This window comes from Hylobates moloch, unplaced genomic scaffold, assembly GCF_009828535.3.
Source record: "Hylobates moloch isolate HMO894 unplaced genomic scaffold, HMol_V3 SCAFFOLD_4, whole genome shotgun sequence".
NCBI lineage: Eukaryota > Metazoa > Chordata > Mammalia > Primates > Hylobatidae > Hylobates > Hylobates moloch.
This window is the reverse complement of record NW_026652279.1, coordinates 53,705,211-53,730,192: the sequence shown is the minus strand read 5'-3', so window position 1 is coordinate 53,730,192 and position 24,982 is coordinate 53,705,211. Positions and strand designations below refer to the sequence as shown.

Genomic DNA, 24,982 nt, shown 5'->3' with positions numbered 1-24,982 from the left:
AATCAAACTGTTTTCAGACATTGTCAATGCCCCTGAGGAGCAAAATCACTCCAACTGACAACACAACACTGATGTACATAATACTAATGGGAAATAACGGGTTAATTAACAATATTGAAAAAAAGAGAATTTTGTTCCACCTTATATAAAATTAGTAAACCATCTGGAAATCTAGTTATTTTAAATGACAGAATAAAACTGGGCAAATTACACCCTTGTGAAATCCTGATGAAGAAAAAAAGCTTAAATTGTTCAATTAAAATATTTTAATAAAAATAAACTGCAGACTCAACAGGATTCATCATACATGTTATTGTTTCTGCTGCTAGCTCTACCGTCAAGTATCTCTTATCTCCTCTGAAAGAAGAATGGAATGGATCAATCTGCAAATATTAGTTCTTTTACTATATATGAATCTTTTAAATTTTGGTTAATATTGAAGTTGATTTTTTCACCAAGGAAGTTGTTTAAGGCAACCCAAAAGCAAACTGAGTAGCAGAAAGAAACAGCGTGTGATTGAAATGCTGCTGTGTGTCATCCACATAGAGATATTCTCCATGACAGTAATCAATGGGTGACTGTCATGAAGGGGAAAATATTTTAAATGTTATATTTACCATTTAGTTTTTTTTCTTCTACAGTGACAAACATTAAATAAAGTAAAGGCAATAAATAAGCCCCTAAATGCTTGTGATAAAAATCTATGTTTAAGGTATATGACAGGTACCTAAATATTTTTGGAATTTCTATCTACCCATACTTTATAACCTCAATTTTAGTCTCTTTATGGGGAGATAAGTCCTAAGCAATAAATACCCAATTTATTAATGTGGATTTCAGTTACTCAGCTTCAACTGAGTAACTGAAATCCATATTAATCAGAGAAAAGAAACTCATATTAATCAGAAAACATCCTATGGCAAGTTCCCCAAGTTTTTATTTGATTTCATTACTTCCGCCCAGCCCTGGGACTTATGTGCCTAATACTCAGTCATAGCCTTGCCTTCTTATAAGGCACAGAGTTCTCATAACTTCCCTATTTTCTAGGCTCAAATGCTGGCTAGAATGAAACTGAGTGTATAAGTCACAAAAGGCACATACACAGAAAAAGGAACTTTCTCTAGACATATGTCACATTTTCCATTTTAATCCCATATATATTATTATCTAAATAGAGCTTGAAAGTTCTGCAAGGGGTTATAAAATAGAAGCTGTTTCAAATGCACCTCACAATCAATCAAACATTCATAAGAAACTCTTCCAGGTTTAAGTCAACGCACAAAAAAGCTACTAAGATCAAGCAACAAGAATTTGCCTTAGAGTACAGTATAATTTCATGGAAAAAGGTTGACTTATGTTCTTCTTCTATATTTTTTCTTTTACTTTTTTTTGAGACAGAGTCTCTTGCTCCATTACCCAGGCTGGAGTGCAGTGGCACAATCTCGGCTCACTGCAACCTCTGCCTCCCAGGTTCAAGTGATTCTCCTGCCTCAGCCTCCCGAGTAGCTGGGACTACAGGCATGTGCCACCAGGCCTGGCTAATTTTTGAATTCTTTTTTTTTTTCAGTAGAGACACGGTTTCACCATGTTGGCCAGGCTGATCTCGAGCACCTGACCTCATGATCCGCCTGCCTCGGCCTCCCAAAGTGCTGGGATTACAGGTGTGAGCCACCATGCCTGGCGACTTACATCCTTCTTAACAAAAATAAGAGTTTGAATCTCATATAAAATTTATCCTCTTTAGGCTTAGAAGAGCTGTTGTAGGAGAAAACAGTGCAAACAATAGCAACAAAAATAAAACACCACAAAATACTACCACAGACAAGGTTCCATCATAAAATGGTCTGTCTCCCTTTGAGTGTAAGTACACTATATATTGAAAGTAGTTTTGGTTCCTGTTGATTAGTTCAACTACTACTTATTTTCCAGGCCACCTTAAACTTTTCCCTAAATTAAGTAGCCATTTCCAACAAACACACACGTTGAGGATCCCAAGTGTGAAAAAATCTGAAATCCAAAACACTTCTGGTCCCAGGCATTTTGGATAATGGACACTCCACCTGTCTCTGTGGGGTCTGGGTCTACCAATGAAAGAGTATCTCCAGGTTTTCTTCAATGAATCTTCAGAAAGAGTTTCTTTTGGCTCATTTTCTTTGCTCACATGGCCACATTTCAGCAGGTACCACAGCAAATGTGGGGTAGGTATCTTGTTGCTAGCCCAGTTGTCAAACTTCTCAGTATAACAAAAGGGCAAGGAATTTGATATAATAGACGCCATAGAACCCAATAACCTCAAGGATCTCTTATTGATCTTTTCTTGTCCTTCAGTAAGTGGATTTATCCTTATTTATTGAATGTATCAAAACATTAAATGCAACAAAAAATAAATTCAAGTAATTCTCCACTTAGCATTAAGATAAAAATAACTTGTGTTCTTAACAGCAGGCTCTTATCAAATTTTCTAGTATGATTTTCAGAATGCTTGGCAAGGCAATCTATATAATTTTTGAAATCTGCGTGCTCTTAAGGATTCCCCTCAGCTACAACTACTGAAATCAATACACAAAATAAAGTACATGAGAAATAATAGTAATTACATGCTTAACAAAAAATTTATAACCTTAGTGCTCAGCCTGACACAGGAATATCAAGTATCAGAGGAGACAATATAACATTTTTGCGAACAAATTAGGCATTCTAAAATTTTATTTTATATGTTCTATAAAATAATTAGTAACCAAAAGCAGGCTGCTTCTCAGAAATCTGTTGGGTTGGTTCATTCATTTGTTCTACAAATATTTACTGTATACCTACAATGTACCAGCCCCTTTTGCTAGTCTAAATCAAGGAACAAGTAGAAGATTACTTTATTTGACAATAATTGATTGAGCACTATCAATCTATATGACTATCACTATTCTAAATGCTGACAGTGAACACAAAAAGCAAACACAAGGCCTGCCTCAAGGCCCTTACATTCCAATGGGTGAGCGTGTGTGTTTGAGGGGAGGGGGGTGTGAGTGATGAGTATGTTACTCCCAAAACTTCTTTCCCAGTTAAAGAGATGGTGAAGGCCTACTCTAGTCTAAGAAAATTCCTTTATGCATTTAATCTTTTGAATTCATGCAGATGAAGCAATGACATGTCCCTCTAGCCACCTGAAAAAACAGCTAATGTTATGAATGGACAAGAAGGTTTTCTGATTTTGTGACTGATAGACAGCACATACAAGATAAAATGCAGGTTGTGACTGATGAAATCTAATGAAATTACCAAGTCAACTTGGAGATAAAATCAAGTCTATCATATTAAGTTTCCATGACACCCCAAAGACTGGATTTGACACACCCATATAGGCTCACACAGACTGCAGTCCATCGAACAAAACCCAAAACCCAAGAATTTAATGCCTGCCCAAAGACATGACATTTGGAGTGATTGGTAAGTTAAGTAGAGAGACAGGAAGGCTTACCAGGCTGATGAGTATCAGACTAAGAATAAATCATAAAGAAAGACGGGTTTGATTTCATTCTTATAGTGCTGTTTTCTGATAACTCTAGGAAAGTAATTTTAGAATATTTTTGGTATCTGTTGAGCTGTAAATGAATATTGTTTTCAGTGCAGAATAAAGCACATCTGACACCTTCACACATAAAATTACAATTTCATTTTTTAAATTGTTTAAATTTAAATTACTATTTTTCAAATGTCTAATACACTTATTTAACACACACATGCATACACAAATGAAAGCTTCTGAAACTGGTACTGGAAAAAAATGAACATTAATACCAATTATAAACTGGTTACTTACAGAAGGCAAGTTAAATAATTTTATAATAAACTCCATACACTATCCAACTTGCTCTGATGAAACAATTTTGTCACAATGAATACTGACTAGACATCAGTCTATAGGACAGAGATAAAAGAGCCCAGGCTTTGTGCATCAAGTACTTTGAACATAAAAGATGAAAGAAGAGGATGTCCAACAGACCAAACTTCCTTTTTTTCATTATCAACTTTCCCTGCCTTGTGGATTTCACAATTTTAGAGTATATGGAGAAAGTTGTGATGTCTGGATTTGGAAAGGCTCAAGGGATTTCTACAAAAGAGTAAAATGCTGAGCTATAGATTTGTTCAATTCCTCCTACAATAAAATCAGCACTTAATCACATTATTTAATAACAGAATGTGATCATTATATGGACAGGACCAAGGGAAAGCACTGGGAGTTCAAGATTATTGAATAGAATTCACAGTAAGGGGCCAGGCACGGTGGCTCATGCCTGTAATCCCAGCACTTTGGGAGGCTGAGGCAGACGGATCACAAGGTCAGGAGTTCGAGACCAGCCTGGCCAATATGGTGAAACCCCGTCTCTACTAAAAATACAAAAATTACCCAGGCATGGTGGTGTGCACCAGTAGCCTGTAGCGACAGAAGAATCGCTTGAACCCGGGAGGCGGAGGTTGCAGTGAGCTGAGATCACGCCACTGCACTCCAGCCTGGGCGAGAGAGCGAGACTCCATCTCAAAAAAAAAAAAAAGAATTCACAGTAAACTTAATAACAAAGTCTTATTATCAGGGGCCATCAACCAGGTCACAGAATGATCCTTTGTGATAACATTTATTGTATATTTTACTTTCTTGGATGGAAATTTCCTAGTCCAAGACAGGATATGTCTTCACTTTTTCAGAATAATTTTTCTAATCTATGAAGAAATTTCCTGTTCCATTACTTATTTTAAATATGCTTTCATGGCCAAATTACTTTCATTATTAAGCTGTCCTCAAGTCAAAACTCAAGGACGTAGTAGGATCTCAAGGTAGTGTAATGATAACTTTTTTCCTTGAATTTTCTAACAATGATTTCTACAGGAACATCTACTCAAAGACATCTGAGCCGTAACCAAAATCTCTGGAGTAATTTTGAGCAGGGAGGGGAAAGTTGAAAAAAAAAATTAAAGATGCCTAGAATACACAGTTTTGAGTTTGGAATCAATTACAGCAGTCCTCACTTTGCACTATTCTGATATGAATTCCAGTTACCATGGTTTAATCAAATAAATCCCTCACAAACAGTCCAAATTTCAATTATCACAATATATTAACTGAGTAACTGCATAAAGTACAACTATACTGCTATTTCTTCAGTTCAAAAATAACTATGTAAATAGCAGATGCCCCATCATGATCAGTGATCAAGCATGTCACTTCTTTTGAAGACTGTCAGTGACTAGTCACTGTACATCTGATATTTAGGTCATGCACAGACAGCAAAGTATGGAGTTTTGTTACCTCCTTGTTTCCCAGTGATAAACCCATGTGACATTTTATAATGGATAAATCAAAAGAGGAAACTAGGCAAGAAAGATGAAAGAGTAAAGAAATAAAAACTGACAAATGCTAGGAGTGAAATTTGAATAGACCATAAATGGAGTAAGAGAAGAAATAGCTGATTGTGGGAATGTTGACATTACTGCAATGCAAGAAACTCTAGAGACGAAGCCAGAAGAACTCAGCGAAGGTGGACTTACTGATATAAATGAGGAAAGTGAGGAGGATGTAACAAAAAGAATAAAGATGTCCCAGAGGAAGTGACTGGCAATAAAATAAACTTTAAACATTCAAAAACATTAAAGGAATTCTTTCATGACATTGAGAGTGCAAAGGATAAAACGGTAGAAACTGATCCAAACTTAGAAAGGGGCATGACAATTCACCAAGCCATAGAGAAGATGCTTGCTCTGTATCCAAAGTCATGCAAGAAGAACACACAAGTGTTGTTCAAACTACTCTTGATAACACACTTTCATTCTCGATGTTTCTAATGATTTAATTTACCACATACTAAATACTAGCTTTACTATTTTTCATTTCCCAATGCCGTTGTTATTGATAATAACAGAGTTTTTAAGGTTTTAACAAAAAAAAATTTTAATGGTCATGGAACAATACAATAATAGTTTTTCCCATTCATCATGAAGATTGTTTTACAGAGTTTCAGCTTACATGGTCATGTTTATGGTCTTGCAGTTTTGTGCGAAGCCAGTATTGCCTGTATAAGACAAAGTTACAAAGGCAAAGAAAGAACAGATAGGCCTATCTCAAAGAATTTCAAAATGTTAGCCAGTTCTTTACATACGGTTGGATCTTAATCCTGCAGGAACTGGAGGACTAGGTGGACAGCACTTAAAATGCTATCAAAGAGTGAGAAAGAAGAATCCTGAAAATCAGCCAGGAACTTAATTGTCAGTAGAGTGGCAAACTGAGTTGGTGCAGTTTTCAGAACACAAACAAAGCGTCTGAAATGCAATACTATCAGTTAAGTCTTAGTGTTTGATTCTAGCGATCTCTGAGCTGTTTGCTAAGCATAGAGATTCTGCTTAAAAGTTCCTAAGTTACAGCTAAGCTAAAGATGAAGGTATTTAGGAACATTTCCCTGTAAGAGGCCTTTATCTTTGAAACATGGTCCAAGGCTCACCAAGTCCCGGGTGAGCTCTGGGAGTTTAAGAGTCTTCTCGGGCTTCTTCCTCAGTAGGACCAATGGCATCCTGAGACATCTTTTAAGACACAGCTCTGGTATAAAGAAACTCTTTCTCCTCAGAGTGAGCAAATGAGGGCATAACCTGCTGTCTTTACTGAAAGTTTAGCCTGGTAAAGGTCCAGGTTTGTCCTGGACGACAAAGACTCACATGCAGAGCTGGAAAAACCACTGAGAGAAATCCCCTGTAGCCAAGTACAGACCATAAATGGTAATCAGGAAAAGTTAAGCAGAACTAGAAATCTATAAAATAAAAGTCATGGGTCTGAGTTATTATGAGTGCTTTAGGAGATTTGCCATACGGGATTCTAAAAATTATACATCTAAGCAGGTGGAAAATAGAGGTGCTTTCTATTTCTATTTGGTGGAATGCTCAGGCCATCAACAGAGGCACTAACAGAACAGTTAGATTTGGATCCATGACTATCTCAAAGATGTGACAAGGCACAGGATGCACATACATTCATGTCTCCCTGGCTGCAGTGACTTAAATGTGGGTGCTACAAAGCCAGGGCAATATGCACATCACACCCACATTTCAGGCATGTAGCTCGGTGCCCAGCAATCGGTAGGCACTCCGTCACTAGGTATTTGCAGAATAAGTAAACAAATTAGGTCAACATTCTGCTCTCCTAATAAGTTTTAGCTACTCAGTATTATGTGCTTAGATATAGGTTCACCCTTCATGGAAATAAAATCCTCAAAATAAATGCAAAACGGGGAGGCAGTACAGTGCAGTGGTAAACAGTACTAGTTCACATCCCAGTGCTACCAGGAAACGGCTGGGTGATTGAGGGCAAATTGCCTAATCTATCTGTGCCTGTTTCTTATCTACAAAATGGGAATAACAACAGCGTCTATGCCCATAGAGTTCCTGGGAGAAATAAATGTCCTTTCAGATATAGAGTACTTTGCACAGAACCTGTCATGCAGAGCAAGAGCTCCACAAATGGTTAGCTACTATTATCACCAACACCTTTAAATGTGAGCACAGGCTGGGTGAATCATGTATAGACATACCTCTTCCATGCACATACACACACATCTACCTGTTTCAAGATGAGCCAAAACAAAAAATTCCCACCAAAATATTTCTTTTTTTTTTTTTTTTTGAGACGGAGTCTCGCGCTTTCACCCAGGCTGGAGTGCAGTGGCGCGATCTCCGCTCACTGCAAGCTCCGCCTCCCAGGTTCACGCCATTCTCCTGCCTCAGCCTCTCCGAGTAGCTGGGACTACAGGCGCCCGCCACCATGCCCGGCTAATTTTTTGTATTTTTAGTAGAGACGGGGTTTCACCGTGGTCTCGATCTCCTGACCTCGTGATCCGCCCGCCTCGGCCTCCCAAAGTGCTGGGATTACAAGCGTGAGCCACCGCGCCCGGCCCAAAATATTTCTTTAGGTTTATAAGCACGTTCCTTAAAATAAGACCAGTACAAAAAATATACAGAAGAACATTCCACCTTACTAACACAAAAATTACAATTACAATAAGATACTTTTTCACCCATCAAATTTGCAGAGATTTTAGAGTTATAATATCAGAATTATAACTGAGGTGAAAGACAGGTATTCTCATCTGCAATAGTAGTTGATACAAACGTTTCTGGAAAACATTTTGGCAGTATGTATCTAGAGTCTTAAAATATCTCTGCCATTTCCAGGCTTCATATCTTTAGCAGAGTTATTTTCATAGTATCAAAAAAAATTGGAAACATCCTTAAAATCCATCAAGATGAGAGTTAAGTAAATTATAGTGCATCCACGAAAGTAGAACACAGGCAGCTATAACAAGATTTCTGAAGACACGGGGGAAAATCAGAATGTACAAGCATATAAGCTGTACAAGTCCATTTATGGTTACCTTTTTTTAAAAAAAGATAACAAAAATGAATAGAAAAAGACAGAAAGGGAAATAGGAAATTCACTAGAATACACTAATAGTTTATTTCTAGGTTTGGGGACTACAGATGAGCTTTTTTTTTTTTTTTCAATAACTCCCTACTTTGTACGAGGTGTTCTAAAGTGATATGTATTACTTTTTTAAGTCAGAAAAAATATTGTAAAGCTTATTTTGTAAAAATACAGCCAACAGTGAACAAACTCACTCCTGGTTCATTTCACTAAAAATAATGTCACCAATGATAACGTCTGGATCAGCAAACATCCATCAAGCCAAACTAAAAAAATCGCACTATGTGAAATAATTTCATGGTCTTTTAAAAAGGCTGTTCCCTGCCCAAGTCATACGACTTAGCCCTTAAAGTCTGGCTCTGCCAATATGGTTAAAAGCTTTCCCTAATATCATTGATGCCAGAATAGGTCTTAATGCTACATCAGTCCTTTTCTTGATATAAAAAAACTAAGAAATTCTAAGAAAATTTCCAAAAGAAGTCTAGACACTATCTTGAAAGTAAAAGTTATAAAATGTCTTGACAATTGCCACTGCCACCCCTTTCTTCCCCCTTTTTTCCTTTCAGACAAAAGTTGAGAACATTTCTGAAATCACTAAGCATTTCCAGAATGCCCTACATTGAGAAAAGCACTTAAAACATATAACCAATCAGTCATCTCCCTTCCATGTTTATACATCACCATAGATACAGACAGCTTAAACTGCTGAGTAAAAGTAAAATTCATAAAATATACAACAGGGCAATCCACTGCAATAGTTTACTAGCTTTTGTGTGTTTAAAGGCTGCAGAATAAATTAAATAAGCAGTATTTATTCCTTGCCTATATAAATGTTTACTGGTCTTCAGGGTGCTACAAGGAAAGAAGGAATAAATCTTGTATTTAAAAAGCTTAAAAGTTTAGACTGTCACCTCAGAACTTCATTTTGTAAATTTTCTTTACCAAAATATGAAAATATGGTTGATTAAACATTAACCATAATGCATATTGCCTATTTGCCTAGTAATGACAATTCTATATTGTTGAAGCTAAATCTAATGCAGCATCAAGATCTGCCCTCAGAAGTCTGCTTATGTTACTATTATAGGAAAGCAAGATCAAAGAACATAACTCTCTGGTGGCTGCTTCTTTAGAGGTTGCAGAACTGCACGGAGAGGATGACAAAACATGGTTCCGACTGGACTTTTCCAAGGGTGCACACATGTACACAGAGAAAATCAAACTGGGAAAATAAAAAGAGGAGAATCTAAATGCTCCAAAGTATAACACCCTATCTTAAAACTAATGCAGGCTGTCACCATCTGTTTACCTAATAACATAATGTGTGTGTAGATGTTCTGTGAATATTAAAATGTGACATGAGTTTTAAGGTGTTGGTACTAATATTCCTACTATTCATTCGTAAGAGATTAAAAAAAACACCAAGTAAAAACAACCTGCTTAGGAATTAAAAGTGAACTGCAGCAAAATGCGGGCGACAACATATACTTCAAGGAGACTAGTAGTATTCAAATTACATACTCATATTTATCATAATAGCACTTTTCCTAGTACAACTTTAAATATTTCACTGATAATGTCTCATAGAAATAACTATATCATCACTGAAACATAAATGAAAAGTGAAATAATACTTACTTTTAATACCAAACTGTCCCCAGAACAGGAGTATAGCAAAAATTGGGAAAATAACAATGAGAATATTTTCATTTGGAGAAAACCATGAAACTGGGGAAGAAGAAAACAAAAGTCACAATTAATATTTACTATGACACTTTAAATTCTGCTAATGGTCTATAATACATGCTTTATTATGGAGATGGAAAAAAAATTAAAACTGTGGCCTTATTTTTACATGTATTTATTTATATATACACACATATACATAAAACAAATTACACATAATGTACTTATGTAAATTTTATTTGTGAATAAAAACTACACTTACTTAAGCATTTCTCAAATTTTTCTTATGTTTCATGGGAGGGGGTAGTGCAGTGCAGTGGCTGAGAACAAGGCTCTGTGGCCACACTGCCAGGGTTTGAACCCAACTCTAACTTAACACTCTATGGAACCATGACCACGTGTCAACACCTCTTTGTTCTTTGGTGTCCTCAACTGTTACACCAGTATAACACAGTACCTGTATCTTGAAGGACTGTTGTAACTATTAACAAAGTTAATAAAGTACATGCAAAGGGCTTAAAACAAAGCTTAGCACTCACCAAGTACTCAGTTAACTAAAATAAGTATGTACTCATGTGTTGAGTGGCTGGGTGTGTAAAGTCCCAAGAAGGTACCTTCAAGTAACAATGAAGTATTCCTGTAAAGACAGACTCAGGGAACCTAAGCGAGGAAGATGCACCACTGGGTACTCTCTTCTCACTGTGGTTAAAATGGAGAGAGATGTGCCCGGTTGGTCTTTTCTGAAACTCACTCTGCAATGATCCACGCATAATTAGGCTTCAGAAGGACTGTTTATATGTAAAGTAGGATGAGTGGCTTTAGGATATTAACGAAGCTGTTATTAAGTGGGACACATGTTACTTTTATCATAAAAATATATCCACATATCCTATATAAAGGAAATTAAGACTTCAAATAAGATTTGTGAGAACTTTTAAAAATTAAGTTTAATTGCATCTTATAAACCCCTAAGACCATAATTTTAGCTGTGAAATTTCTGCTCTAACAATAAAGCCAAGTAAATGTACTGAAAGTATTCCGGAGTTTGCCTGTACAAGGGGCTGTGTGGTTGGAAGAGTTCTTCTGAATACTGCCCTAAGCAAGCACTGGCATTCCTCTGAAATCAACACTTCTTTCGAATTCTACCATGCACTATCCCTCGGGTCAGCAGGTGAGGAATTTTCCAGCCTTTCACTCCATAATGATAGCCACATATTTCTTGTGTTAAGCTTATAATGCTATAATAAGTCCTGGTAAAATGCTTACATCAATCCCCAGAATGTAACAACATTATAAACTCTATTTTACAGATATTAGCTTTTCAGAATCTAGCATTTTGCTCTATATGTAATAGAGACTCCATATGTTTGCTGTTGATGGTTGCAATGGTCATAAGACAGTTTCGAGAGTGAATGGAAGACATTTTTTTTTATGCTTCTTTGGTTGTGGATCTCTACTGAGAGATGTTTTTGGATACTCTGAATCAATACCTTAATTTCCAACTGTATAACTGAATATCTTCTTATACCAAAGAAAAGTCACTTCAGTATAGCCTAAAACCCTACCAGGAAAAAATTTTGGAGATCATGCTTGGATTTTTGTATCTAATCCCCAATGGATTTGGTAAAGCTGTATGGTCTAATAGCCATGCTTAATCGATGTATTTTTCCTTATTTCCTCTGTGCTTTTGTTTTTAATTGTGTACCTCAACTCCTCAAATCCTCACAATTATCATGTGAGAAATTATTCATCCCTCCTTATAGTTGTAGAAACTGAGGAACGGTGAATTCAGGCTCTTCAGTTATCTTAACTGTTCATATTCCACAATGAATCCTGATATTTTCATCACCCCATCCCCCACTAAACTCCCCCTCTCATTTTCCTCATTTCAGTTGTGGTGACCATTTTCCTCATTTCAGTCATGGTGACCCCATAAACTTCAGTTGCTTGAGGCTAAAAACCTTGGAGTTATACCTGACTCCTTGATTTCTCCCACATCCCACTCTAGTTAAACAGCAAATCCTGCTGACTCTACCTTCAAAATATAGCCAATATCTGATCTCATAGTCAAGATGAGCTGACAATGAAATGTTCTTTCATTGGTCTCTGCCCCTATACACAAAAAAATTTTAGGATACATTAATAGAATATTAATATATTAATATTAATTTGAATATATTAACAAAAGTAAGAGGTGCATTCGACCCTGGTGTGACCACTCATTTTTCACTTATTCCACAAACATTTATTGAAAGCCCACCATGGGGAGGAACTCCTTTAGGCTTTTGAAGGCCAGCAGTGAACAATGCAGAGGACCCTGAGTGTGCAGAGTGGGAGAAGCTGAGGCAGTAAGGAAAGGCCTCTAGGGAGAGGAACGAAACTAAGCCTAGGATGGGAAGGAGCCTACATTGTGAAGACAGGGAGGAAGAGATGCCAAAGGAATGGCAACTTTGAGAAACCAAAGGATGGCCACAGTGACTGGAATTCAGTTACGAGATCAGATGGGAAGAGTTTGCTGGGGCAAGACCATGTAGAGTCTTAAAAGCTTGTTGGGAGAGTTTGGATTTTATTCTAAGAGCAATGACAAGCAGCTAGAAGGCTTTAAATAGGGAAGAAAAACAACCTGACTTATTTCAAATCTTCTTTGGCAGCCACATGGAGAATGGATTACAGGGAAGGAGGACCTGTCAGAAAGTTACAGCAGCAGTAATTTGGAAGGGAGAAGGGTGTGACCAACAAATGCAGTCCTGAGCTCAGTTTTACTCATCACATTTGAAGATCTAACAGGGAATTGCTCCAAAGGAAGATGACTAGAATGGGGATCCCGAAACCATGAGCAATGGCTAAAAGAACAGAGATTTTCATCACAGACAGGAATCAACTTGAGAGAAATACTATAGCCCTCCCAGTGAGTGAGAATAGTAGCAAGTTTTAGCTTGATTTAAGGAAGAACTGAAATTACCTGATAACAGACCAAGATCCTCTGGGAAGTAATAATGTCTCATCATGTCAAGCTTTCAGTAAAAAATCTGAATCGCCAGCTACTTAGGGTGTGATAGAAATAATTCGTAAATTAGATGATGAGATAGACTAGATGACTACTTGATGACTCCCAGATTCTACGTGAAATAAGAAATATGAGACATTTCAATGACAGAGAGGAAGATTACAGAACAAAAAATACTGTCTAAGTGATTCTTTTTTTTTTTTTTTTTTTTTTTTTGAGATGGAGTCTCATTCTGTTGCCCAGGCTAGAGTGCAGTGGTGTGGTCTCAGCTTACTGCAACCGCCACCTCCCGGGTTCAAGCAATTCTCCTGTCTCAGCCTCCCAAGTAGCTGGGATCATAGGCAGGCGCCACAATGCCCAGCTAATTTTTGTAATTTTGGTAGAGACAGGGTTTTATCATGTTGGCCAGGCTGGTCTCAATCTCCTGACCTCAGGTGATCCACCTGCCTCAGCCTCCCAAAGTGCTGGTATTACAGGCGTGGGCTGCCACACCTGGCCTAAGTGATTCTTAACTGGAACTTATCAGTTTGTCACTCTCCCTTCTCATTATTGTGCCAGGATTTTAAATTGTTCCCTGGTGTTGGGGGGGGCGGGGCACGCAATGGAGAAGGGCATCCAGGATTCTCTCAGTTTGAAATCACTGCTGCACATTTCTGCTGGATTTGAACTACAGTCACTGATGAACGTGTCCCTCCTCTCTCTAATTTGTTACAGTGGGAAAAGTTTGAGGATCATGGAATTAGATATTTAAGAACCAATTGAGATGCTGGGGGAAAAAAACAATGTTTTATATAAAGCCACTTATATGCCTATTAAGCTATTGATTTGTTATGGTGGTATTGTCAGATGACGTCAACTCTTGTTCCTCCAAGGGAGAGTGAGACATGATACTTCTTTCAGCTCTGAATTTCTATGCCACTAAGAACATAAATTAAGCTTAAAATGGACTAAGAAAAATGTCAGATATTTTTCCACCACAAGATTAATAAAGATAAGCCAAGGACATTCACATCCTTATTCTACCCAAGCTGTGGCTGACAACTGTGTCTATCACTCTCCTCCAATTCCTAGACAGGCAGAATGGCTTCCACGAAAACGAACTTCTTGCTAGTGGAAAGGCAAAGAAGTGATATTACAAGGGTGTAGTCTATGAATGAGTGTTTAATTTTTGCTTCCAAGCTTAAGTGTTATTAAAACCCAGGACCTCATTTGTCTTATCACTGTACAAAAATGAGACAACCTAAAAAAGTGAAGACACCATTCCTATCAACAAAATGTCTCCTTCAAACCCCCACAAACACAGGGAACACCAGGTTACACACACACACACACACACACACACATACACACCCCACAGTAACATTTACAATACTAAAATGCAAACCAAATTTTTACTTGATGTTTCAGGATTGTGATGGCTTTTTTGATGTGTCGACTTGCCGGGCTACAGTCCCATTATTTATTTAATCAAACCCAGAATTCTAAAATGGTCCCAAGACCCCTGCCCTAGCCATGCATCTTTTATAATTCCCTCCCCTTGTGTGTGGGAGACTGGGACTGTGAATGTATTGGATTTCATTTCCATGATTATATCACCCAGCAAAAGGGAGTTTGCTGAGGTAATTAAGATCCCAAATCAGCTGACTTTAAGAAAGAGAGATTATTTTTGAGGGAGAGAGAGCTGACCTAATCAAGTGGTCTCTTAAAAGGGTCTGGGTTCTTCCTGGCAAAATAAACTCAATATGTGAGAGGGATTCAACAAAAGGAAGATTCTCCTTTGCTGGCTTTAAATATGCAAGGGGCCATGGGGCAAGAAATGAGGGCAATCTCTAGGAGCTGCTAGAATTCCTTGGCAGATACTTAGCAAAGAAACAGGGACCCCAGTCTTACAATCACAAGGAATTGAATTCTCACAATTATGTCAGCCTAGAACAAGACCCCAAACTCCAAATGAAAGTATGCCCTGGGCAACACCTTGATTTTAGTCTTTTAAGACCTTGATCAGAGAACCCAGTCATGCCATGACCAGGCTTGCCACCTACAAAACTTTGAGCTAAAAAAATGGGTATTGTTTTAAGCTGCTGTATTTGTAGTTGTTATGCAGCACTAAAAACTAATACAAAGATCTTGCAATGCCTTCATGTCTTCATTATGAACAGATCATATATCCTGTTGATAATAATGGAATTGGCAACTCCGCGGAACTTGAACTGACCTTTCTAAACAAAATTCTAATAGCTTAGAGAAAAATAAACTTTAAGTTTTCAAGATTTTGTATTGCTAATAGAATGGAAATATTAATGACACATTTTATGATTACTATTATTTGCATTCAGTATCTAGTTATTTACAAGGTGTTTTCACATGAACCACATACTATGGTGGTAAAAATACTGGGTTTTGATGCCAAAGAGATCTAGGTTTAATTCCTGGCTATTACTCAGACCTTGAACAATACCTTGAATATCTTTTGCTTCCCTATTTGTTAAATGGTAAGACCACCATCTATCTCCTAGAGTTCTTGAGAGGATAACAGGACACGACTTACATAAAGTATGTGGCACATGTGCAAATAAATGTTAGGTCACTTCACTCTTCATATTTGTACTGCAACCACTTCCTTGAAATCAGCAATAATGTCTTATTCATCACGGAATCCGTGACGCCTAGCACGGTGCCTGACACATGGTAGGCACTTAGTAAAATTTTGTTAAGTAAGAGAGGTATTATTTATATCTCAAACATTTCCATGATGGTGATGGCATCTTTATTGTACTAAGAAAAATTTGAGGGCCAGATAGGTTGAGTTTCTTATCCAACTTTTCTTAAGCTATTAAACAGTGAAGTCTAGAAAACAGCTTTCTAAATTCAAGTCCAGTGCTCCTTCTAATGGACTATATGCCATACATAGGCACAGAGGTATATAAAACTACAACTTACAGTGTTTCCATGTATTCAGTCCTAGTCCTCCAAAAAATTTAAAAAGGCACAAAGAATGGTCACTATTATCTGCATTCTATTAAGTAGAATTCACTTCTCTATTGAGCAAATTGTTTTTCATTTATGCCTGTATTTGCAAAAATCACAACATAGTAAAAATGGTTTCTAATGCCTAAATCCTCAAAGTCCGTAACAAGTAAGTATTCTTATTAGAAATAAGCTTATACTCCATAGTAAGAGTCCTGCCCCATTTAACCTTTTTGTGCAGGTAAGTTTTTAACTGGTTTTTGTTTGTTTGTTTGTTATTTTTTTCAGTTAAAAATGGTTACAATATAGTGGCACCAGATACTGGTGAGGATGTGGAGAAACCAGATCACTCTTACATTGTTGATGGAAATGTAAAATGAAATAGCCACTCCGGAAAAGTCTGGCAGTTTCTTTAAAAACTAAGCATATACTTACCATACAGCCCAGTAACCATACTTCTGAGCATTTATCCCAGAGAAATGAAAACTGTGTCTACACAAGAACCTGTACACAATTGTTCATAACAGTTTCATTTGTAACAGCCCAAACTTGGAAACAACCAAAATGTCCTACTATAGGTAAGTGGTTAAACAAACTGTGATATATTCATACTATGGACTACTACTCAGCAAAAAAAAAAAAAAAGGAAAAAAAGGACTATTGATAGATGCAACAACTTGGATAGATCTCAAGGGCATTGTGCTGAGTGAAAAAGCCCTTCTCAAAAGGTCACATCCTGTATCATTCCATTTATATAGCATTGTTGAAATGACAAAATTATAGATATGGAGGACAAATGGGTGCTTGCCAGGTTAGGGACAGTGGGAGGTGGCGGTATGACTAGTAAGAATAAGCATGAGGGACATGTTTGTGATGATGGATAGGTCTATGTCCTGATTGTGTAGGTAGTTATGCAAATATACACGTGATAAAATGAGAGAGAACCATTAACACACACTGCAGTATTGTGAACTTCCTGATTTTCATATTTTGTCACATAAGAGGAAACCATTGGGGGGACTGGGTGAAGGGCACATGGAAGCTCTCTATCTTTGAATCGTCCTGTAAATCAATAATTATTTCAAAAAATTAAAATGGATGCAAAGCCAAATGTCTCAAACCTCTGGTAGAATTTTCTACGTTCTCTACAATAAAACAATACTTTTTCCTTTTAATGGCCCCCAAAATAAGTCTAGTTCTTATTTTTATAGGGTATTTTGAAAACAAAGATAAAACAACCTTTCAATCACATGAAAAATAATAAACTGTTTTTATCTCAGATCCTGGCATTCTTTTCTCTTCCATGTTCATTTTATCTTTTGGCCTTTCAAATCTCATATCTTGAGTTTTCCAGTTTACCTCTCAGTGATCTACATTACCCCCCAAAAGTTACTGTTCCCCCATATCTTATTCTTTAATTTCCACAAAATTGTACATTACCTTAGAAAAATTTCAACTAGGTATTAGATGATCTAACACCAGTTAGCTGCAGTGGATATGATTGACTGACTACACCCTTCCTGAAAGGTATACTTAACAACAACAAAAAAACCTCCTTTGCCCAAATTAATATCAATAGTAAAAGCTACAATGTAAGAGAGATTTCTGAGCAGAAAGACCTTTCAAATTCTCCTTGCCTACTCGGAGCCATCCCCTCCCCATTCCTCACTGCACACAAATCCCTCTCACAATGCTCCAGGCTAACTTCAACAACTTGATACCTTACTTCATAAAATAAACATCCCAGGAAAACAACTAACATTTACAACACACTTTGGTTTACAAAAAAAAAAAATTCACCTGGGATCTCATGTGATGCTCATTAGACTGTAGAATACATAAAAGCAAGTACAGGTGAATAGTAAATTGCTGAACAGGGTATAGCCGCTATAACTCAGACCTCCTTATTCTCAATCCTAAGTAATGTCCAAACATTTCATCAAACCAAACACCCCATTCCTAATCTGGTAGCAGATTATTTTATAAAAGCTAGGCAAATAGTTGATCCAACTGAACAGAACTGAACCTATCTAGAGTTAAGGTTCTCAAAATGTGGTTAAGCCATGATCCGTAATATGACAGGTTATTCTAAATAGAGATTTCACAACAGGAAGAACGTACTCATATGGGGTTGAGGAACTCAGCTAGCACAGCAGGAAATAGCAAAGAGAGGAGACTACTTACTTCAGCTAATTTTACTACCTTCTACACCTCAGCAACCCAAGTTTGTGACAAAAAGGGCAGAATCATGGTGCTATAATCAAGTCTGAATTTGAATAAATTAATTTGAATCTCTAGTTCTGTCATATTTTGGCCAACAAAAAGAAGACCAAAGCACAGAAAATCTGAAGAAATCATCCATGATAACGTGATTTACCTCCTGATTCTCCTCTATTCTCTCCAGAGGGAGCATGGCTGGGACTTGCCATCTCTTGGTCAAAGTGTAAGGTTAAAAAAAAAAAAACAAAAAAAAACAGAAGGCTGAATAATTGGAAAGAGACTTGAAAATTAGTCACAGGAAAGCAAGCACTTGGATGGCAGCAAACAGAAATGAAGAGTACATTACCCCAGGACCAATCACCCAAATAAAATAGTCCTTAGACCAAAAGTTTGAGAACCACACAATATACAAATTAACAAGTAATACAAATTAAATAGTAAATGTGTTTTATTGTGAAGAGTAGATTAACAAATAGGATAGAAATCACAATCTTAAACTTGCTAAACATTACATCAACATTTATTATTAACAGCCTGCTTTTTGATTCAAAGGAGTACCTTCCCCATTTGGCCTCCTCTCGAAAGAGGATCGGGTTGTACCAGGACAAATAAAAAAAGGAGCTTTCATAGAAGTCTTACCAACACGATATTTTAGCTCGATGATTGTTTCACCTTCTCTGGTTAATTCTGTTACTTCGCAAGTGTAGTTTCCTGTGTGTGAGACAGCATCACTCTTATCCATCTTCAAAGAGGCATCTCCTTTTAGTAATTGTGAGACTTCAATTTTTGCACTACTAAAGTCAGTGGGGACAGTGGACTTGTTTAGAGCTCCATCAAAGGTGTAAATATCTCTTCCTTTAAATTTCCACTTTACGTATACTTCGGTAGTGTTTTGTGCCTCCATATTAGTAACAAAGCATGGAATGACGACAGTGTCATTACAAAATGTGAATTCTACAGATTTTGTTTTATTAAATAGTAGCTGAGCTGATCCTGGAAAGCAAAAAGAAAAATGTTTCATTAATTATAGAAGTCTGTACTGTAAGATCTTGGCCATGTTACAAATCCTTAAGATCAACAGCAACATTTCCATTGTTCACTTAAGTAAACAGGATAGCAATAAAGAAGACCTATTAGGTGAAATATGGAAACAAATTATATTTTAACATTAACTTGCACAGCTGGAAGGCATCATTATGACTTTTCTTTATTCATTCTCAATAATACAAAGTATACATTACATGCATCTTGGGAATAAATTCAGCAACTATGTTGGAACATGCAGGTGTAGTATCTGGCTTTGGAAGCTTTGAAGTAATCATTACTGCCTACTGATATATGTAGAAAAATATTGTCCTTATCAAGGTAAAATTTTGAACAGAAAACCAAACCAAATATTTTATTTAGTCTCAACTTCAATACACTGCTAAACAGAACTTGCTGAACTGATATGAAATTTATCTTTATCCTTATGCCGCATTTCCAAAAAAAGTGGCAGGTTCTACTGTACTTTAATATACAAAGTAAATAGGATGAATCAAATCACATCTTTCCACTAGGATGGAAAATCTCAAAATACTAAAGAGGAAAAAAAAAACCATTATCTGTGGCTACTTTCCCATTGCAAAATATAGGCAGCAATAGACATTTTGTATGGGAGTCTTGAATGACATTTTCACACCCCCACATTTCATTGACACTACAGAACAACAGTCTCCAAATGTATATTACAGGTATTCTTCCTCCAAGAAACCACAAAACAGTGAAAAAGCTAAGTAAGATGCAAGTTGAAACCAAGAGCAGTTACTGCTAATAAGCATCCTATCTACGCTTCTCAATAGGATAAACTACCAGTTGTTGCCTTATAGAAGAGGCACTGGGTAAATAAATGTAATCACTCGTTGTTCAACTAAAATGTACAAGAATGTGTAGGAATTGTAGTTGTCTTCCATATTCTTCAGCCACTCAGCAACTCTTTTATCTAAGTAGCTACTTGGCCTTCCCCTCAAAACATAAACAAAAACAAAACACAAATTACTAACAAATATAAATAAAATATCAACTTTGTTAATAGTTCACACTTAAGATTTACTTCTACATAAACTGGAATAAAAATCAGAGGCATAGAATGTTTCTACTGTAAGAACACTATGTTTACTCAATAAATACCCCACAAATTGAATGCAAGGATGCATAGTGGAATATATACTGGACAATGTTCAAAACACCTGAGTAAAAATCCTATTTCTGCCCCTTTTTAATATGTTGCCTTAAGCAACTCACTTTCCTATGCCTTGGTTTACTCTCCAAAATAGGAGGATCTCTTAAACAGGAGGATCAAAAACAAACACTGGGCTCCCTCACAGAACTGTGTTGGGCATTAACATGGAAAACATAGTGGCAAGTGCTCTCTGAACAATACTATGCTGTAAAAACGTAGGGTGATACTATAAAAACTAGATAATCTGGCATTTTAATGTAATGATATGGGCCTTCTTTGACTAGTCCAAATTGTTATATTTCTGGGAAATTGCAGTCTGAACCTACATTGTGGGCATCCACAGCTCACCTCTTCCCAGTTTTCTACGTTTCTAGCCACCCAAATATTAGGAAGCCCAAGGCAAAACCTGGACTTCTGTTGCATTCTTTAAAACTTTGGAATTGTGAATTATTTCCCCTGAGAGAGAAACACTGAGGGAGAGAGGACATAGTATACAAGAGAAGAATAAAGGGGTGAAGATGTTCAAATTATAAAGGAAGGAAAGTATCAGAAAATATGGTGAAGATTTTGAAAGGGATACAAAGATTACTGGGTATCCTTTCAGTGAAGTGCTGGGCAATGTCTAGCAGACCCTTTGGAATTATCTTACTCTATAGAAGCCTGTGCCTTTCACTGACTTTGACTGGGCTGTTTTACAGTTTCATAAGCTGTAGAAAACTGATGGTAATTCAAATGGATTGGTGTCCATAGAGATAAAAATAAATCTTGTTCCGCAATCGATTTCCACCTGGTGGAAGAGAGGATTCCAAAAGACTACATTTTACTGCCCTGAGGATATTGACCAATTTTGCATTTATTAGCAAATTCATTTAGGCATTCTTGATTGCCTATAAATGTGTCTGTTTTTCCAATTTCCTTTTAAAAGGGTTTTGCCTCCTTGCTGGTTTGCTTGTTAATTAATTAGTGAAATAAAATCTTTGACACATGTTCATTTTATATTTGTATGAATCACGGTTTGACTTTTAAGAGATTATTCTTAAAAAAAAGAGGTACGAATGAAGAACTCAGTCATCCTATGAAACTTTTTGCAAAGGCCTTAATTAAGTAAGTAAGAAGTAGTTGGTGAACAATCCACAATTTCATAACATATGTTTAGAGAATGAATTTTCAAAGGAATACAGAAAGCAATAATTATACTGCATTATTTGTTATAATAAAAACATTTTATAGCTGAAGCAATTTAAGTAGAATAAATGCTATTAGTAAAAATAACAGTAAAATTGACCTGGATAAACCACAATTTGAATAACCTTTGCACTAATAATTAATAAATAAGGGCAGGCCAAAAATATCACTCTAGCTGTTAACTACAACTTCGATCTCTATAAAGATGCATTAAAAAACTATTAAGTAGTAAAATTGTCTGATTTGGGGTTTTTTTCCTTTTGCCTACTCCCTTCTCATAAAACAGCAAAGTGAAGAAACTATTTAAAATGTAGAGAGCAAATAAAGAAACACAGATGATTAACATGAATAAGAAAACTCTGAATAAACAAGATATGCTTATAGCAGTCTAAATCAGATAGCAGCAGACAAATGTAACCAAGAGTAATGCCAGAGTTATAGATAAATTAGCAAATAAAATGAGAAAATGATTTTATATCAAATGCCAAAAGTATTAGACTTGAAACCTTCACTGGAACCGTACAAGTATTGGTGAATATAGACTATCAGCCCAAACCATCTCATATCATAGTCTAGAAAAGAGCTTTGTAGTGGCAGAGAAGACTCAATCCATGGTGGTCACAGCACACAAGTTCAGGTTAGAAATTTTAAAAATGCAACCAACATTTGTCGAGAATTACCTGTGATGAAATACTGTGATAGGATGTGGGGATATAGTGATGAAAAAATATAGTTATTATCTTTTAGGAGCTTACAATTCTCATATGGGCGATGATAAGTACTTTATATAATACAAGGTTACAACTGTTATCTTTTCTGCATGGACAACGTCCTTATGGATGGGCAGAAGAGTAATTGGTCTTACAGATTTCTAAGAAAATTCGTGTTGCTAATAGGCAAAAACAGAAGAATGTCATAGTCCCTGCTCCTCCAGGCCTTCAATCTTTATCCTTTTACATGTTTCACGTAAATGTTCTCTTCTTTTTAACAACTCTTAAATTACTCCCTTTTGCCCTTTATCCCATACTCTCCAACAGTCCTCTCTCCCTATTTCTTAATACAAACTGAAACCTTCAGAGGAGAATCCTGAAGCTTCCAATACTCCTTCCCTATGAACTTACTTGTAACCCCAACTATCCACACCTTTTTTTTTTTTTTGCTTCCTTTTCAGAAATGAATTCCATCACCTGAGAGCTAGTTTCCATTTCTGCCTCCATACCCATCAGTCTCCTCAAGGACTTTCCTTACTTAGTTGATTATCAGCCTCCCACACCCCCCACTCCATTTACAAGGTGTTGTTTTTGTGTGTGTCTTTAAAAATTGCTTGAATATTTGCCAACTTAAAAAAAAATCCCTCATACTTGTCTCTCTGTTCCCTAGCATCCCAAATTAACAATCTATAAGCATTTCCTCACTTCCAATTCACTCCTTAAGTCTGTTACCTGGCCTCCACCCATTCACCCCTATTTCTTCCAAAGTCACCACCAATCCCTTGTGAAAAATCAAATATGCATGGTTCACTTTCTGTCTTGACTTTTCCACAGTTCTTGAGCCAGTGGGCGGTTTCTTTCTTGCTCTTCTCTCTTGGCCTCCATGGTATCTCCTGATTATGAATTTCCTCCTGCTTTGTCCACCCCATCCTAGTTTGCTTTCTTTGTTGAAATCTACTTCTTGACTCACACTAAATGTTACTGTCCCTCGGGTCTTCAGATTCAGCACCCTCTGCCCCCTAGTATTTTCCCTGACTCCCATGGTTTTCTTCACCTGCAAACTTTTAAATAAAAAACTTAATCATGCACTGTCTTTCTTCTAAACTGCAGATGTTGGACAGCCAACTGTCTGCTGTGTACTTCCACTTGGATGTAATACAGTTACTTCAAAGTCAGTATGCCCAAAAACTTACATACCTCCACTTCTTACCCTCAGCCTAAATCACTTTGCTGAAGTATTTTCTATCATCTACCAGTGAACCAGAACTGGACCTAAGAATCACATTAGATTACTCCCTCTCTTTAGCCATGGAGAATTCTTAGTAGGTTCAACCTAATTAACAGTTCCTAAATCCAATGTCTGTTGAATGAATGAATGAATGAGACACTCATCCTCTCCCTCGAACTACTGCCATACCCTCCTAACCAGCTCCCTGCCTCCATCCTCAAGGTTTCTCCATCCTGGCCCTGATGTATTTTCTAGAGTTCCCAAAATAACTGTTCTAAATGCAAATGTGCACTCCTTTGCCTAAGATACTTTAACAACACCCTCAACCCTTTTCAGGCTAAATTCTAAGTACATTAGCATGGAATACAAACGAGGTCCTTCAAGATCCTTTCCAGCCCCACCTCCTGTACTCCCTCATTTCCACACTAAGCTCCAATCATAATGACGTTATTGCAATTCCATGACTATGCAAACGCACTCTCATCCCCATGCCTTAGCACATACTGTTCCTCAAACCTAAATAGCCTCTTAACTGTTATACACTATTACCCCACTGAGTACATATGGTGTATAACAGTTAAGAGCACACATTTAGGGGTCAGACCCTGGTTTAAGACTCAGCTCATGCACTTAGCTGTATAACCTTAGGCAAGTTACTTACGTCTGCTCCTCAGTTTCCTCATCTATAAAATGTTAATAGTGATGGTATATACCTCATAGAGATATTGCTAAGATTTAACAAGATAATGAACATGTTCTTATACCACCTTTCACATATACAGCAAGTACTCAATAAATGGCAGCTACAGTTTGCTAACTTTTGCTCTTCCTACGAAAGCACAGTTGAGTTGTTCAGTCTTGTTCCCCTTTCCTACCATTACTCAACTGTATTCTTCCCCTCCTCATTGCTCCCATTGCCTTGTGTTCAAATGTTGTCACTGTACCTACTACTGTATAATTACTATTTTACTTAACTGATCTCTCCAGGCTCAGAAAGTAAGACACTGTCTTCATTTGGTATCCTAAGAATCTAACACAGGGTCCAGAAAGTAGGATTCAACACATTCCTTGTGAATGTAAAAAGTTTAAAGTACAAATTCCATAGAAGAAAAATCTAAAAATCATGTGGGAGAAGATACACTTTTCTTCCGTATTTCAAGAGAACCTGCCACTGCTTCTCACTTGTATAGACTTGATTATGAAATCATGAAGCTGCACATTTTCACGGAAAATCTCAAGTCACTTGTATGGTTGGATAGAAAAGCTCCTTAAAAATCACAAGAATGTGTCTATGAATGATCTT

The 24,982-nt window shown here is 36.9% G+C and overlaps 1 protein-coding gene across 7 annotated transcripts in view; it reads right to left on the bottom strand.

The window, feature by feature from the left end:
• CD47 (CD47 molecule) overlaps positions 1 to 24,982 on the bottom strand; it is a 48,061-nt gene that overhangs the window by 18,010 nt on the left and 5,069 nt on the right. For all 7 annotated transcript variants that reach the window (XR_009213138.1, XR_009213139.1, XR_009213140.1 and 4 more), the window contains exons 2-3: positions 18,975 to 19,328; positions 10,094 to 10,183 (exon numbers count right to left, since the gene is read on the bottom strand). Coding sequence is in view for 4 of the 7 variants with exons in the window: in XM_032150237.2 (XP_032006128.1) it covers positions 10,094 to 10,183; positions 18,975 to 19,328 (444 nt within the window). In the remaining 3 variants the exon portion in view is untranslated. The remainder of the gene's footprint in view (positions 1 to 10,093; positions 10,184 to 18,974; positions 19,329 to 24,982) is intronic.